General features: G+C 48.1%; 2 protein-coding genes and 1 non-coding gene across 4 annotated transcripts; all 3 read right to left on the bottom strand.

The window, feature by feature from the left end:
- Positions 1–1,385: 1,385 nt before the first annotated feature.
- Positions 1,386–3,022, bottom strand: Fam89b (family with sequence similarity 89 member B). Its single transcript, XM_046445254.2, has 2 exons — positions 2,570–3,022; positions 1,386–2,164 (listed from the first exon to the last, which is right to left on the bottom strand). The coding sequence occupies exons 1-2, from the start codon at positions 2,858–2,860 to the stop codon at positions 1,886–1,888; spliced, it is 570 nt and encodes a 189-aa protein (XP_046301210.1). The 5' UTR covers positions 2,861–3,022; the 3' UTR covers positions 1,386–1,885.
- A 144-nt stretch (positions 3,023–3,166) lies between these two features.
- On the bottom strand, positions 3,167–5,132 carry Znrd2 (zinc ribbon domain containing 2). Of its 2 annotated transcripts, XM_046445252.1 has the most exons (4): positions 5,008–5,132; positions 4,763–4,914; positions 4,551–4,635; positions 3,167–4,109 (listed from the first exon to the last, which is right to left on the bottom strand). In XM_046445252.1, the coding sequence occupies exons 1-4, from the start codon at positions 5,024–5,026 to the stop codon at positions 3,766–3,768; spliced, it is 600 nt and encodes a 199-aa protein (XP_046301208.1). In that variant the 5' UTR covers positions 5,027–5,132; the 3' UTR covers positions 3,167–3,765. The 2 variants fall into 2 exon arrangements, with proteins under 2 accessions (XP_046301208.1, XP_046301209.1); XM_046445253.2 differs by having other exon boundaries at positions 4,763–5,061.
- A 2,925-nt stretch (positions 5,133–8,057) lies between these two features.
- On the bottom strand, positions 8,058–8,159 carry LOC124093389 (U6 spliceosomal RNA). The gene has a single exon (XR_006851957.1). It is a non-coding gene; the product is annotated as a U6 spliceosomal RNA (small nuclear RNA).
- Between the last annotated feature and the right edge of the window lie 7,903 nt (positions 8,160–16,062).

The following is a 16,062-nucleotide window of genomic DNA, read 5'->3' on the forward strand; positions in this document are numbered from 1 at the left end:
TAGAGGGAAGACAGCCTCGACCTCCCACAAGCAGCTGGAGGTTCAGATCCTGACTTCAACTCAAGTGTGTGGACTTGGGGAAAGTACTATCACTCAGGCTCAGTTTTGACAACTGTTAAATGAGGATAACTATAGTTTTGTCTCTTATAGAGTCATTGAGAGGATGAAACCTCAGAAAGCATTTATCACAGAGCCTGGCTAATTTTGACAGGCATCAGTTCATGAAATCCGTTATCATGGACAGGAAAGAAAAGTGTGCCTGTATGTATGGTATGTTTGTTTACTTTCTCTCCCCTGGAAAATGCACCCCTCACCCTGCTTTAGCTGCAGACTTAACACCTAAGTTAGAGTTTTTATTGCCCGCCCACCCACCAGCCCAGCAGGGGCATGAGCATCTGCAGAAGTCAAACCCTGACTTAAGAGAACTGGCCTGGGGCAATACACCTGCGTTTTGCCCTGTCAGATTTGTGAACTGACACGGAACCCTGGTGCTTGGTACTTGGTTTGATCAGGACATCTGATCTGCCAGGAGTTCCAGCTGAGTTGCAACTCCAGGAGGCAGGTGACTGTGCTGCAGAGTATGGGGTGAGCTGCCTGTAAGCCTGAAGTGTGCAACCTCATGAATGTGCAGGCTTCTTCCGGTGGGCTTGACACCCGATTATGGCTTTCAGTCCCAGTAGCGTGGTTCTCGGTTTCCGGAGTAAGGGGAAGAGCTTTACATGAAAGTCCTTAGTGCAAAGTGTGTGGGGAGCAGGCGAGCCGAGCGATGTGTATGAGACAAAGTGTGCAATGAGGGTGTCTGGGACCCCAATCTCGCTTCACTGACACTGAGTCTCTGACACCCAGGCTTGGGGCCCTGCTCTCATCTTCTGGGCTTTTTCTGGCCCCTAGTGAGGCCGAAACTACACTCCCTTCAGCCTCCACAGCTGTTTCCACAGCCACTAGTTCCAGTGCCTTCCTGAGCTTTCCCCTCTCCTGCCCAGGGGCCCCCGGACCGCCGCTCCGGCCCACCCATTTCCTGTGTTGCACCAACTCCGCCCCCACTCGAGGTGGAAAGTTTCTCTCCTCAAGATGGGCGGCTCCTTCTCCTTCCTTCCCGGCGGGCCAGGAAAACCCAAAGCGATTGGGAAAGGGGGGCTGGGCGAGAAAGCCGCCAGTGGGAGAGGGGAAGTGACTCCACCGCAGTCCTACAGCTGCGGAGCCAGGCTCGGGCAGCCTGGAACGCTCCCAACTCCGCTGGGGGGAGAATGATTCGCAGCCGCCGCGGGTAAGCCTCTTTCACTCGGGGGTCTCGGACGCCACCTGCCGGTGAAATGTGGAACTCACTTGTCAGAAGCCGCTATATTCCTGCCCAGCGCCGGCAATCAGAACAGGAACTCCGAGGGTATTTATTTATTTATTTACCAGCCCAGGAGGCTGGCCCCTAAACTTAAAATATCCAGCATGGGGCCTTAGCCTGTTATGGACTTGGGTGTGTGCAGGCATGGGTCCTGAGGCCCTTATCCAGGGCAGTGGATCCCAGGGACCAGAGGTGGAATGCCCCTGAGCCAGCAGCTGCCAGTAGCAGCAAAAGATGAAAAAAAGATAGGAGCCAGGCACTCATCCCAATCCCAGTGATGCCAAGCAGAGTGCAAGATACTTCGGGCCCCATCGCCAAGCTGGGGGTGCACATATGTAGAGAAGAGGCCCAATATCATGGCAACCCAGGTGCCCACCCAGTGCCAACCAACCAGGAGGGGGTTGGCAGTTTTGCCTGAGAGGCATATGCCTGGCTCTCCTGAGGTGAGGTGATACAGGTGGAAGAGCAGGCACTGTCTTCTGAGGACATGCTCAGGGGCGAGTTTTGACCCTTTTGCATGGGTGCATTCCCACCCACCCCAGCTGTTCAAAGGCTGATGTGAAAGGCGTCCTGCAGCCACTGATCTCGGGCATTATGTGTCTGGGGCACAGTGAGGGGTGGTGGGTCAGGGGGCAGGCTGGCATCAGGAGGCTCATCGTCATCAGAGAGGCCGGCATCCGGTGGATAGGAGCTGTCCGAGTGCAGGGAAGATGACAGGTCCTGGCATAAACTCAGGTCTTGGCACAGGTGTTTGTAGTCCTGGATTGATTCATACAGGCCCCACAACTGGCACAGCAGCGACATGTCCAGCTGCCGTAACCCCACCTGCAGACAACTGACAGTGGGCTCTCCTGGAATCCAGAGCCCCCGGCCCAGGTCACAACCCTAGCCAATCTTTCCGAAGTGAAAGTTCTAGGGACAACAGAAGGCACGTGCAAGCTGTGAAACTTTAAGCAAGTCACTGACCCTCATTTGTAAAGTGGGGTTCTAATAGAGCAAGGCTAGTGGTCCAGCCCTCTTGCTCCTGCCTTTGAGAATGAAATGAGGTAACGTGAGTAAAACATTAAAAATACATATATATATAGTAACTATTGTCACGTCTGGCTGTTGCTAATTACTGTTACAAACCCCCATAACTCAAATGCCTCTGCGGGACCTCTGAGACCCAGTCCGGTGCCCCTGCGCTCCACCTCGCCCGGGACCCTCCCCCCGCGGCGCCCACCCACTCACCATCTCCTTGCGCAGCGCGGCTAGTGCCGAGTCGAGGTTGACTGGGCGACGCGGGCCGGAGGCTGGCCCCGAACTGGCGGCGCCGGTGGCGTGGCGTGGCCCGTCTGGGGCCCGGGCGGCGCGGCTCAGCTCGTCGTGGATGCGGCTGCGCTGGCTGTAGACGCGCTCCAGCTCCCGCCACGAGCCCCCGCTCGCGTTGAGGAGGCCGCTGAGGCCGCGCGGTAGCGGCGGGAGCCCGGCTAGGGCGCAGCCCGCGCCGCCTGGAGCCTCAGCAGAGGGCAGCCCGTTCATGGCCGTGCCGGCGCAGAGGGCGATACCACCTTCCTCCCCGCAAAGCTTTGCCCTGCCCGGGTCGCCGCCCGCAGGCTCGGCACCTCCGGGCCCGGCCGGCCCAGCGCAGCCGCCACCCGCAGGCCGCGCTTTGTTCCTTCCCTGGCTCCTCTGACTCCGCCCCTGACCCACCCCTCCGCATGGGCGGGGCCTCTCTTAAACAGGCAACAGACTGGGGGAACAGCGTCGCGCAAAGCCTGGTAAAAGCAACAGGGGCGCCCACAGAAGGGAAACAAGAAAAAAAAGAGTCCGAAAGGGGCAGTCGGGTGTCGTTGGAGGTTCTTTTTTACTGCCCCTCTCCACAAGGTGTCCTTCACAATTACCCTCCCTAGGAAAAGGTACTAAAAATGGGGATCAGAATATTGGGGCAAAACCATGCGTGGCTCTTAGCGTGCAAAGTTGGGGTTCCTACAATTTCTGTCAGTGTCTGAGTACTGGAGTGGGCATGAGGTGAGGCAGCATGATAGAACCAGGATGCTTAAGAGAGAGAGAAGTTACCCTGGGAACAGAATCCCAAATCTCACAGTCATCAATGAATGGCTTAGCTGGCTGGGGGAGGAGGGTGCAGCTACAGACAAGGCTGGTGGTCCAGCCCCCTTGCTCCTGACTTTGAGAAGGCTATGTCCTCCTCAGAAAGGGGATATCACACTGCCCTGTACCTACCACTCATCCTGACTGCAGATATAAACTCAACTTTCAGGGCTTCAGGGAGAGTATAGGGTAGGAAGGTGAGAGGCCAAAAGTAGGAAAAAGTGGAGTGGAGCTGGGGCTGGCATGCACATTTAGAACCAAGAAAAGAACAAACCACACAGGAACAGCGACTTTTCTAGAGGGTTTTTCGGGGGTGGGGTGGGCTGGGCTGGGTCTTAGTGCTGCAGCTGCTTCAGGCTGCGCAGGGCCTCAGCACATGCCCGGATAAGGCCACACAGCTGAATGCTAGTCTCCAGGGAAGTGCTAGAGCCCAGCTCAGTTGAGGCCCAGGTGAGCTTCTGCAGGAGGGCTGCCTGTGTGCAAGTCACCACATCTGCACTTGGAGCCGTAGCAGGAGTAGGTGGCCCCTGGGCTGCCTTGAGCCCTGCTGCAGCTCCCTCACAATGCTCCGGTCGTGGTACTGGGGGCTGAGGTGTGGGCCTAGGGCCAGAGGGCAGCTCTGTGGCAGAGGATAGCTGGTGTTCCCGAGCTTGGGAGAGGGCAGCCTGGGCATTCAGAGCTAAAAAGGGAAGAAAGTGGGTGGAATGGTCAGAATGACTGGCACACCCAGGAACCCTCTATTTGTGCTCTTTACTGTTTTGTTTTGTTTTTTAAACTATGCTGCAGATTTTTAAAACTATGCTCAGAGCCTTGGACATGTTAGGCAAGCACTTCATTGAGCTACACTCTCAGTCACAACCCACTTTCTATTTTTCTATCACAGTTATTTATGCCCTAACTTGATGGGCCCATCAAGACTGTGGCTGATTGCGCTCAGACTCTCCCGCAGTGTGGGAACAGGAGGTGCTTAGTGTTCTCAATGAATGGTCCTCTCCAGAGCCTAAAGGAGAAAGCATCTTGGAGTCTGCCCACCCACAGACTCCACTGTCACCTCCCAGGCCTACTGTTCTGGGCATCTACCACCACAATGATTCCCCACCGAGCACATCGGACCCCTCACCCGGATTATCTTTATCCACGTCTGAGTCGAGCTCCTGACAAGCTACGCAGTAGATTTTCCGCTGTTTGTCTTGGAGAAGGATCGTCTGGACCAGAAAGCACACGGGGTAGGGTAAGAAGCGGGGCGATGGGATTCAAAGGGGAGGGCTGAGGAGGGGCCATGCGGCCTGCCCGCGGGCCCATCGCCGGCCACTCGCCCGAGCCTCTCCTCACCCCACAGTCCGCGCACGTCTCGCCCAGCATGCGGTAACCGCGCAGCAGGTAGTCGCCCATGAGCCGGGAGATGCGATCCTGTCGCTCCCGTCGCGCCTGCAGCACCTTCGTCTCCGCCTCAGTCGGGGGCTCCCAGGAGAAATCGTCGACTTCTGGGGAAGACAGGCACAAGGGACCGGGATCTTGCCGGAGCGAGCAGGCTCCCGCGCCCCGCAGCCACAGGCCCCCGTAGCCCAAGTCCTCACCAGCGCCGTTCAGGGCCATGTTGCCGTTGTCGCCGCTGGGCTCACCGGAAATGTCGCACAAGCAGAGCGCCTTCACCGCGCCCCCGCCCCTTCCACAAGGGCCTGAGGATGAGGGCGGAAGTGATGCATCCCAGGAGTCCTCAGATCTCGCTCTGCCCACAGTGGGGCGTGTCTGCAGCGGTCTCCACTTTACCCGGGAGGCGCGTCAGTCACCCGGAACCCGGCAAACAGAAACTGGAGGGGCGTGTTCGGGGAAATCCTGGTCGCGTCGTAGGGCTCGGGAGTGAGTTCGCTAGGTCGCTTTTCCTGCCCTCCGCGAATTGAGGGGACCACTTGATTTGAAAAGCCCTCGCTGGCCTCTGCCTGACTTGGGGTTGTCCTTTCCTCACAGGCTGAGCCGGCGGGGCAGTGTCGTAATCCCAACCACCGCCATCGTGGTTGCGCGCGTGTGGAGCCTCACTTGGACCAGCGGGAATCATTGTCGCTTTCGGCTTATTTCAAGACCCTCCCCTTCTGCACGTCCAGGGTTCTAGTCTGTCACATGCTCTACCCCCACCTAGTGCCAAGACCTGGGACTCCTGGGACTAATGCAAAGCCTGTCCCTAAGCAGACCTTTTTTTTTTTTAATTTTATGACCTTAGAAAGTTTGCTGACTGAAAAACCGCTTTGTGCTGGGCATGCGCAGATCAGGTTCCAGCCGCGCCGCTCTGGAGTGGGGATGGGGGACTTATTACATATACTTGTGACCGTTAGGCTTTTCTTAAGTGGATTGCAAGTGAAAGTTGCTGGTACTCCCTGAACATTGGCCTTTATGATTTTCCCCTTTCTTTCGTGTTCTTTTTCTATGTGTATCTACCTCCTTATTAGATTAGAAGCAGATGGGGTAGGCAGGGGTCCCTAGATGTGCAGCTTGCTAGGTCTCAAGGCTGTAAACCAGGACAGTAAAAAAGGAGTTAAGACTAGACCCCCCATAATCGCATCCGAAACCTCCTTCCCTGGACAAAACATGGTTTTTTTTTTGTTGTTGTTGTTGTTTTGTTTGTTTGTTTTTGTACTAGGGGTTGAACTCAGAGGCACTCGACCACAGAGCCACATCCCCAACCCTATTCTGTATTTTATTTAGAGACAGAGTCTCTCTGAGTTGCTTAGTGCCTCACTTTTTGCTGAGGCTGGCTTTGAACCCATGATCCTCCCATCTCAGCCTCTGGAGCCACTGGGATTACAGGCGTGCCCCACCATGCCCGGCAAAATATGCTTTCTTAATCTTACTTGTAATGCCCTTCACCAATCCCCATCTTCCTCCTACAGGACCCCCTGGCACTGCCATTTTTTTCACCCTTGCTGCCTCCTAGGAGAGCCCTGTGTACCTCTTTACTCTCTCCATCATCAACAGGTTCTTGGGCAGCAATGTACTTGACTCAGGGCCTGCATCCCAATTCATTTCTGCCAGACTGACTATAGAAACTGTCCCTGAACCATCTCTTGGACTCCAGCCTATATGCACAGACTTTCCAGGCCATTACAGTCTCCAGTTCCAGCCCATCCTGAATTCCCCAGTGTACCCTCTGTGTCATCATCAAGACCCACTCAGCTCCTGTTCTGCCAGGTATCAACTGGTCATTTATCCTCCCATTTTTCCCCTTTCATTTTCTCCTCATATTGTTGTTCTGTTGTCACCATTTCACAGAGTAGGAAACTTGAATAAGTCTTTTAAAACATATGGCATGTTATATTTGCTCAGAACTAGCTGGCATCTCCCTATTACACTTAAACAATAGTCCAAAGTCCTTATTATGGTCTCCAAGATCCTACAAATAAAATCCTTGTTCCCTCTCATCTCTTCCTACTGTTCCTACTTTCTTCCTGTCCCACTACTCCAGGGAATTCTATCCCCTTCCTCTCTCAGGACTTCTTCCTGCCTCAAGATCCACTGTAGGGTGGACAAGACATAGGCCTGGAATCAGGCAGGCCTGAGTTTGATCCTAGATCTTCTGCTTACTGGCTCTGTCACCTGGAGTAATTGACTTCACCTCTCCAGACTTCAATTCCTCCTCTGAAACAGAGCTACTTATGTTTACTTGGCAGGATTGTGTGAGGATGTAGCGAGGAGATGTGAGTAAAGAGTACTAGGCAACTGTTCTCTACCAATCTCTCATTTATGCAGGTTTTGCAAGAGCAGAGACACAAAAGAGTATGTACCTTTATTCTGGACTATCTTAAAGTATGTTTGTATAGTGTACAGCCTTGGACTATAGAAATAATGGCTCCTTCTAGAGCAAAGGGCTGCTATACCCACTGTCCCTTATAAAAGATCTGGGTTCTCTGTAATTCAACTCACCATGCGTAGGCATCTATGCAGGCCCCCTTCAATAGACTTGGAAGGGGGAAGTAATAGATATGCTTACATTCATGTTGCTTGCTGTGCTGTAATAAAGTCCTTTGTCTTCATCCCAGAAGTCTTGTGTCTTTTGCCAGCATCCATGAACTTGTGTCAGTCTTAACTAGTTTGTTTGAAAGTAGGGTAGGGTCAGGTGCAGTGGTACATGCCTGTAACCCCAGCAGCTTGGGAGGCTGAGGCAGGAGGATCATGAGTTCAAAGCCAGCCGCAGCAAAAGTGAGGCACTAAAGAACTCAGTGAAATTCTGTCTCTAAATAAAATACAAGAAATAGGGCTGGGGATGTGGCTAAGTGGTTGAGTGCCCCTGAGTTCAATCCCCAATACCCCTCCTGCATATCCTGCATAAATATGTCCTGGGGAGGAATAGATAGCTTCTCACAGTCAGATTCAGGTCTGCCTCATTGAAACAAGCAGTACTGACACTGATCCCGGAAGTACAGAAGTTCCCATCCCCTTTCAGCATAGGGTAAAGGATGGGGTGTAGCTCTGTGGTAGAGCATGTATTTAGCATGCCTAAGATACTCAGCATGCCTAAGAACCTGGGTTCAATCCCCGCATCCTCCCACCAAAACCAAAACAAACCGCTCCAAATGGGGAAAAATCTTAGATTTTAGTTCTTTTCTTAAGTTAAAGATTCTTTTATTAATAAATTCTAACTGTGGAACGCTTCATGAATTTGCATGTCATCCTAGCATAGGGGCCATGCTAATCTTCTCTGTACCTTCCAATTTTAGTATATGTGCTGCCAAAGCAAGCAATATACTTCTTGACATTGATGCCAATGAGGGTAGAATGGGGACAGAGATGTTGCTTTTTGTAAGAAAGATGAGGACTTCATGGGCTGATTAACAGGTTTTGAAGGAAGGACAGGGAATTGGTAGCATGCTTGTTGACCAAATTGTATGACCAACTGGGCAATAAAGGTTTTCAATTTTGTTTCATAAGGAATTAGGTAGTTGCTTACAGGCCAGTTACCATGAAGTAGGTTCAAAGTCAGCTACCAGTCATTTCCCGGATTATTACTCCTCTCCTCTGGGTGGGGTTGGGGAATGGAGGAATAGATAGTTTCTCACAGCTACAGGTCTGCCTCATTGAAACAAGAAGTACTGACACTCATCCCGGAATTATAGAAGTTTCCATCCCCTTTCAGACAGCATTTGCCAAGATGTGTACACATATTAAATGCAGATGGAGTAAAATTTATCACCACTATGGACAGAAATTGGATGACTCATTAGAATTTTGGCTGGTTCACTTCAGGGCTGATAGGCAGGAGACATGGTGCTTGGTTAAAAAAGAATGGCAACAGCCGGGCCATTGTACAACTCAGCCCTACTATCAAGACAACCTTCTGTCTATTCCAAGATCACAGTAGAGGGTCTCAGAGTTATTTTTTCCAGTAGGTCCTGGATGCTGCAGGGACCCATTACGGGAACCTTTACTCCCTTAAGCAAAGTTTCCTGAGATGGGCGAAATCCAATAGGAAATCATAGATGGGCTACTGATTACTCTTTGGGCTCTTTCTGTTCTGGTTTGCAATGCTGATAAAGATGACCACCAGAGAAGGAGAGAGTGACCCAAAAAATTTAGATAAATTCTTGTGATCAGCTCCACCACTCCAGAAAACTCCCATAGTAAAACCAGATGAAAACCTAAGAGATCTTATTATGACGACAGAAATACCCGCCATCACTGCATGTTGTTGGGCAGTGTGCTTATTAATGACTATTTCACCTCTGGGAGACTTTAGGACTCAACAACCACAGCCATATCACTTTCTATCAACAGCTGTGAGGTCTGCACCATTGGCTGATCTGGGTTTGAGTGGCTCGGTCGCTAGTAAAGGTTTGTCAATTCTTTTCAAATAATTAACTTCTGGATTAGTTGATTCTCCCAGTCACTTTGCTGTATTTCACTTACTTGTACTCAAATCTTGATTATCCTTATTGTCCTCCCTTCTGCTTGTACTGTTTTGTTCTTCGAGTTTCTTAAGGCAAAATATTAGGTTATTGATTTGAGATCTTTTTTTTTCCTTTTCAACATAAACATTAACAACTATAAATTTTCCCCTAAGCGCTTCCTTTAAAAAACAAAGGTCACAGCTATGCAAGTCAGACAGACATCAAACAACATTCTAACAAACATCTATAGGACACTCCATAAACAGCAGAATTCATATTCTTTTGAAATGCACATGGAATATTCTCCAGGATTGACAGTATGTGAGGTCTGAAAACTCTCTAAGGATCCGTACATTGAAAAAGATTGAACTCATACAAAATCTATTCTCATTCCATAATAGAATGAAATTAGCAATCAATAACAGAAAGGGATTTGGGAAAACTTTATACAGAAATTAAACAACATACTCCTAAAAAAATCTATGGGTCATAGAAGAAATCACACAGGAAATTAGAAAATACTTTGAGATTAATTAAAATGAAAACAATGTAGAAAAATTTATGGAATGCAGCCAAAGTGGTGCTTAGGGGGGAAATGTATAGCTTCTAATGTTTATATTTAAAAAGGAAAAAAGGGCTGGAGTTGTGGCTCAGTGGTAAAGCACTTGCCTAGCACATGTGAGGAACTGGGTTCAATTCTCAGCACCATATATAAGTAAATGAATAAAATAAAGGTTCATCAACATCTTTAAAAAATTTTTTAAAAGAAAAAAAAGATCTCAAATCAATAAATTAATGTTTTACCTTAAGAAACTAGAAGAACAAACCAAAAACAAGTAGAAGGAAAGATAATAAAGGAAGAATAATAAAGATTTGAGTGGAAATAAGTGAAATAGAGAATAGAAATTGATCCAAAAGTTCTTTAAAAGACCAACAAAATTGAGGAATCTTCAGCTAGAGACTGATCCAGGTCAGCCAATGGTGCAGACATCGCGACTGCAGGTGGAAAGCAAGGTGGCCATGGTTGCTGAGTCCTGCAGCCACCCAATGTGAAATGCACAAAGTGGGTAACAAGAACACTGCCAAACCACCTAGCAAAGTTTTCATCAAACTGAAACTAATCATGGAAACAAATCGCAGCTGCTCAAACTGTCTGTCACTCACACAGATGCCCGTGTTAAGGGCCCGTTATATGATGACACTGACTGGGATCAAGCTGTGGATCGTGATTCACTGCTTGCTGCACTGCCATTTTCTCATTTCCGCCTGGATCCATCACCGTACTAGACTGGCGGCACATTCGCCATCATAGAGTGGGTACAAAGGAAAGGATTCTGCGCTTCTGAAGCAGAGGCTGCCACTCCATGCCCAACTTGTGATTTCTGCCAAAAGTTCATCTGTTCATTTCACAATAAGGGAGATTACACTATATATAGCACCGCCCCTGCCCGCACCTGACAGATTAATACACGAGATGCTCGGTTCCCCTTTGGGACTATGGTGATACCTCACACTTTTCAGGTCAAATGGTGCCTTGCCACTGTGGTCCTTTATTATTTTTTTTTATTTTAGTTGTAAATGGACAATACCTTTTTTTAAAAAAAATTATTTTTTTGTGGTGCTTAGGATCAAACCCAGTGCCTCACACATGCTAGGCAAGTGCTCTACCACTGAGCTACAACCCCAGCCTGCCATTGTAGTTCTTGAGATGAATCTGTGTTGTGTTTATAGTTTTCTGGACCATATGAAGTCTTTTATCCCAAAAGCCACTCAGAATAGGCTGACAGTGACCATGCTCCCTACCAGCCCCTGTGAGCTCTGAAATAGCCTCCTCAAAAATCAACTCAGGAATATTTCTAGCTCTCCCTCCTGGTCCCCACACCTTGGTAAGGCAATCGAAATTATGAATGCAGCTGTCCCCAGGATGGGACCATCTCCCATCTTGGCCACATCCTTCATGAAGATTGGAATGTGAGAGTGGAGGTTTTTTTAGAACAATTTTGAAAATTCCAGGTTCCATACTCACCATGTAGGGGACACAATGTTTCTTTCTTCCCCCTAACATCAATTTCAGGCCTGGCTTGTTGGTGACTCCCAGGTAGCAGCCTAGTCAACAGGGGGATTAGAAGATTCAAATGTGTGTGTGTGTGTGTGTGTGTGTAATGTATGGTACTGGGGATAGGATCTAGGGTCATTTTACCACTGAACCACACCCTCAGTCCTTTTTTTTTTATGTTTTGATTTGAAACAGAGTTTTGCTAAGTTGCTGAGGTTGGCCTTGAAATTGTGATCCTCCTGCCTCAGCCTCCCAAGTTGTTGGATCCAGGTGTGCATCATTGTGTCTGGAAAGACTCAAATGTAATTGTGGTCCAGGCCACCAGAATTCTCTTGTTGGCACTCCTGGGATCAGAGGAATAACTGCAGCCCTTGGCTGTGACACCTCTCTCAGAGCCCTCAATATTCCCTGCCACATACAAACAGTGGTCCATAGGCTAAGTGGGTTCAGAATGTGTCCCTATAAGTTTGATTAAAATGCCCTTGTCCTTTTCATACCTAACACTTTCAGGTGATGATTAGGAGGAGGAGACGATCAGGAAAAGGGAGAAGTTCCAGCTACTGGAATGGGATATACAAATTTTGAGACAGAGGAGGGAGAGCAACAGCGTTGGCACCTGGGAAGGAACAGTTCAGACCCTGGGGACGTGGGAGAAGGAGAGATATTAATCAGCTCTGTCTTTCCAACCCGCTTTCCCTGGAACCTTCCTTGCTAAGGGAAACACCCTGCTTCACCTCTCCCAGACTGTTGCAAGTGCCTTAAATTTAACAGACTGTGGGTCTGCCATTCTCCACCTTGGTTCTGTCAGGGATTTGATTGCTATTCTGCTTAGCCTTCCCAAGAGATGGGAAATGACAGAGGTGGCCTCAGCTCCTGTACCTCCCACATAAACACCAATACTCACATGCTGTCCCCATCACTATTCCCGTAGCCAGCACTCAGTCATTTCATGGGGTAGTGGCACAGACAAACAGGACAGGTTGACTTATGGTTCTCAGTCCTTCCCAAAACAAGGGGTAGACTCAATTATTCAAATGGGGTTGGGAGTCCTACCAGCTTGTGAGGAGGCCACACTGGAGGCAATATCAATCGGTGTCCCTCAAATGATGTAGGTCCCACTTGTTTGAAGCAGCTTTGTGTTTCTTCCCAAAAGTGCCATGAGCCCCTTCGCACCAGATTCTACTTTTTATGTGGAAGTCAAGCATTAATTTGCTTCTCTCCTGAAAACAGTCTCTTGGAATCTGTCCCTGACTTTAGCCAAAGTGATCACCACCTTGAATCACTAGGTCAGTCTCTATTCACTGACCAAGGTTGATATGGTTGATCGGATCTCTCTGGGCTTCTTCCTTATGGCCAAGACAGAGTCTGTGCAGTTAATTTTTTAATTTCCTTTTTCTTTTCATTTAATATTTTTAATAGTAGATGTACAATACCTTTAATTTATTTTTATGTGATGCTGAGGATTGAATCCAGTGCCTCGGTGCTAAGTGAGCTACATCCCCAGCCCTGTGCAGTTAATGTATCCCCTTGTACCTGGGTTGGTTAGTGCTTCATGCCTAGTGGAGGGGTCTGTGCAGAGACTTAAGGAGGAAGCCACCTGGTTTTCTAAGATAGGTCTGATGTTTTATAGATTTGCTCACCTGGGACCACGGGGGACATGGGTGAAATCAGTACTGCAAGTTAGCCTCATCCTGCTGCTTGAAGACCTGTCTGCAGTGACCTCAACTAAATGTTGTATGTGACAAATGGAAAAAAAATAGTTTTATCCCCTGTTGATCAAATTACCATGGAAGTAAAAAAATCCAAGTTGGTGTACAAGTGAGGAGTGGATATTACAGTAAGACAATTCTCTATGAGCCTCTGGAGTTTCTGCACATTTTGCAATGAGGCACTAATTGCCTTTGCTCTGGACTCTCTTTTTCAAAGATAAAATGAAGAGCCATGGAAGATGGAGATAGTGTCTCACTCCAGAGCAAGATATGGGCATGCTCACTGGCTTTGGGTTCCCTAAGCTTAGAGTTCTGATCCATACTACAATACACTTCACATGCGGGCACCAATCTGAGCCCATCTACATCACCCCAATGGAACTTGGGGACAAAGGGACAAACACATGCTACTGCTCATGTGGTTTGCTGTGCCATGATAAAGTCCTTTGTCTCTGACCCAAGAATCTCATGTCTTCTGCTAGAATCCTTGAACCTGTGGTAGGCTAACTTGCCAGCTTCCTAGTGGGGTAAGATCTCAGACTTTCTGTGGTCTTTGACAAAAGGAAGGCATATAGAACATTCCTAGAAGTGTTGGTGGCAAATACATTTGCAGCGGTCATGGCAGGCAGACCAGTTGCCTAGGAAGCAGTGGGCTTGGGCTCTTTCTGACCCTTCACCTGTCTACAGAATTTATCACAGGTTCCTGTGAGCAAGACCAGCATCTGTTCCTACCTGTGGATAGGCCCTTTCCTGGGTAACAGTGCACACCGTGATGGCATATTCACACTCAGCTACATTATAGGACCAGCTAAGACTGGTTTATCTGCAGGTGCATACTCACATGAACAAGTGGCCTATGCCACTTTCATGTGACTCTGCAAAGCATAACTTACAGCATTGTGCTTTCCACACTAACAGGCACTTTTTCTTGTTCCCTGCATGTGAACTGATCTGACATTTCTGGGAAATTAAAAGGACTAGATTCTTAATGAAAATAACCCTACTCCATTTTTGGTGTGTTTTCTTTGTGCCAGGCACTGAGCTAAGAGCTTTTCAAGAAGCATCTCATTTAACCCTTAGAACTTCACTGAGTTAGGTCTTAGCAGCATTCCAATTTGCAGAAGAGAAAGCTGAGGCTTGTATCCGGTAAGAGATTTATCCCTGGTCACCTGGGACATGGCAGGGCTGGGGCTTCATGACTCCATCCTGGAAGTCAGTGCTCCTCAAAGTCCTGAGTTCTCACCAGTAGGCCTTACCTTGGTGTAGAAGGTGAGAAAAGTCAAGGGGAGAAGAACCTTTATGATTTATTAACCATCAAAAGGGGCTGGGTGGCTGTGGTTGTGGCTCAGTGGTAAAGCATGTGCCCACCATGTGTGAGGCACTGGGTTCGATCCCCAGCACCATGTAAAAACTAAAAAAACAAAATAAAGATATTGTGTCCGTGTACAACTAAAAAAATACACAAAAATAAGGGGGAAATGGGAATGTGGCTTAGTGGTAAAGCACTTGCTTAGTATATGCAAGGCCCTGAGTTCTAGCCAAAGCACAGAAAAAAAATTAAATCATTTATATGAAGTGTGAAGTTAATTTCATTTTCCAATGTCATTTCTCCATGTTTACCATTTTGGTACACACAATAAATGACATATCTGCAGGATTCATCAATGACCACTTTCAGTACAGTGTCTACGGAAAAAGATGCTTCTGAGTAGAACTGTCCCCTCCAAGCCTCTGTAACTCCACCCAACCTCTTAATATATATATATATATATATATATATATATATATATATATATATGTATATATGTATATATATATATATGTAATTAGTTGTAGGTAGACACAATACCTTTATTTATTTTTATGTGGTGCTGAGGATCTAACCCAGTGCCCCACCCATGCTAGGTGAGCGCTCTACCCCTTGAGCCACAACCCCAGCCACAACCTTTTTTGACCTGATGGACTTGCCTGAAACTCCTTATTACTACTCCAGAGCCATTTCTTTCCTCAGAGCCTAGAAGCTTCCCAGAGACATTCAGAGCTCAGTGAGAGATGGTACATAGACTGGCACATGGTACTTCTCACTGCAGTAGTTCTCCTTGTGTAGACAGCCCCTGTCCCATCACACAGCCCATCACGGCTCCCAGACCTAGATAACAATGAAGAAAGCTAATATATACTGAGTATGTATATGTACCTGGCATTGGTTACAGGTTTCATAAACACCAGTTCATTGTTCCCTGTTGAAAATTGAGAAAGCAGATACATAGAGAAATGGAAGAGATTTTCCCACTTCACACAGTGTTTTGTGAATTTCCCAATTCACATAATACAACCAGGGTAATCATTCAGAAAGCAACCACTATGCTATGCTGTCTTCTTCTTTTTTTTTTGGTACCAGGGATTGAACTCAGGGGCATCTGACCACTGAGCCAGATCCCCAGCCCTATTTTGTATTTTATTTAGAGACAAGGTCTCATTGACTTGCTTAGGGTCTCACTTTTACAGAGAATGGCATTGAACTCGAAATCCTCTTGCCTCAGCCTCCCGAGCTGTTGGGATTACAGGCACTACCTCTCCCAGCCTGAGACATAACTATCTTTTTTTTTTTTTTTTTTAGAGAGAGAGAGAGAGAGAGAGAGAAAGAGAGAGAGAGAGAATTTTAATATTTATTTTTTAGCTCTTGGCAGACACAACAACTTTGTTTTTGTATGTGGTGCTGAGGATCGAACCCAGGCCACACGCATGCCAGGCAAGGGCGCTACCGCTTGAGCCACATCCCCAGCCCCATAACTATCTTGATTTAGGCTGTGAAGCTGTGTCCAGTCAATCTCTCAACAGGGCATCAGGAGCCTGTTCTATTAAGGACTCAAGTCCTGCTTCTGCCACAGAGACTGTGTAACCTTGGCTAATTTCCTAGCCTTCTCTGGGTCTAAGAACTCAAACACAGTCTGAACATTTGCTGGGCCTGGTTCCATGGCTCCTCTTTGT

This window comes from Marmota monax, unplaced genomic scaffold, assembly GCF_021218885.2.
Source record: "Marmota monax isolate L192 unplaced genomic scaffold, Marmota_monax_Labrador192_F-V1.1 WCK01_AAM20220418_F8-fsc00038, whole genome shotgun sequence".
In the NCBI taxonomy this organism is placed as follows: Eukaryota; Metazoa; Chordata; class Mammalia; order Rodentia; family Sciuridae; genus Marmota; species Marmota monax.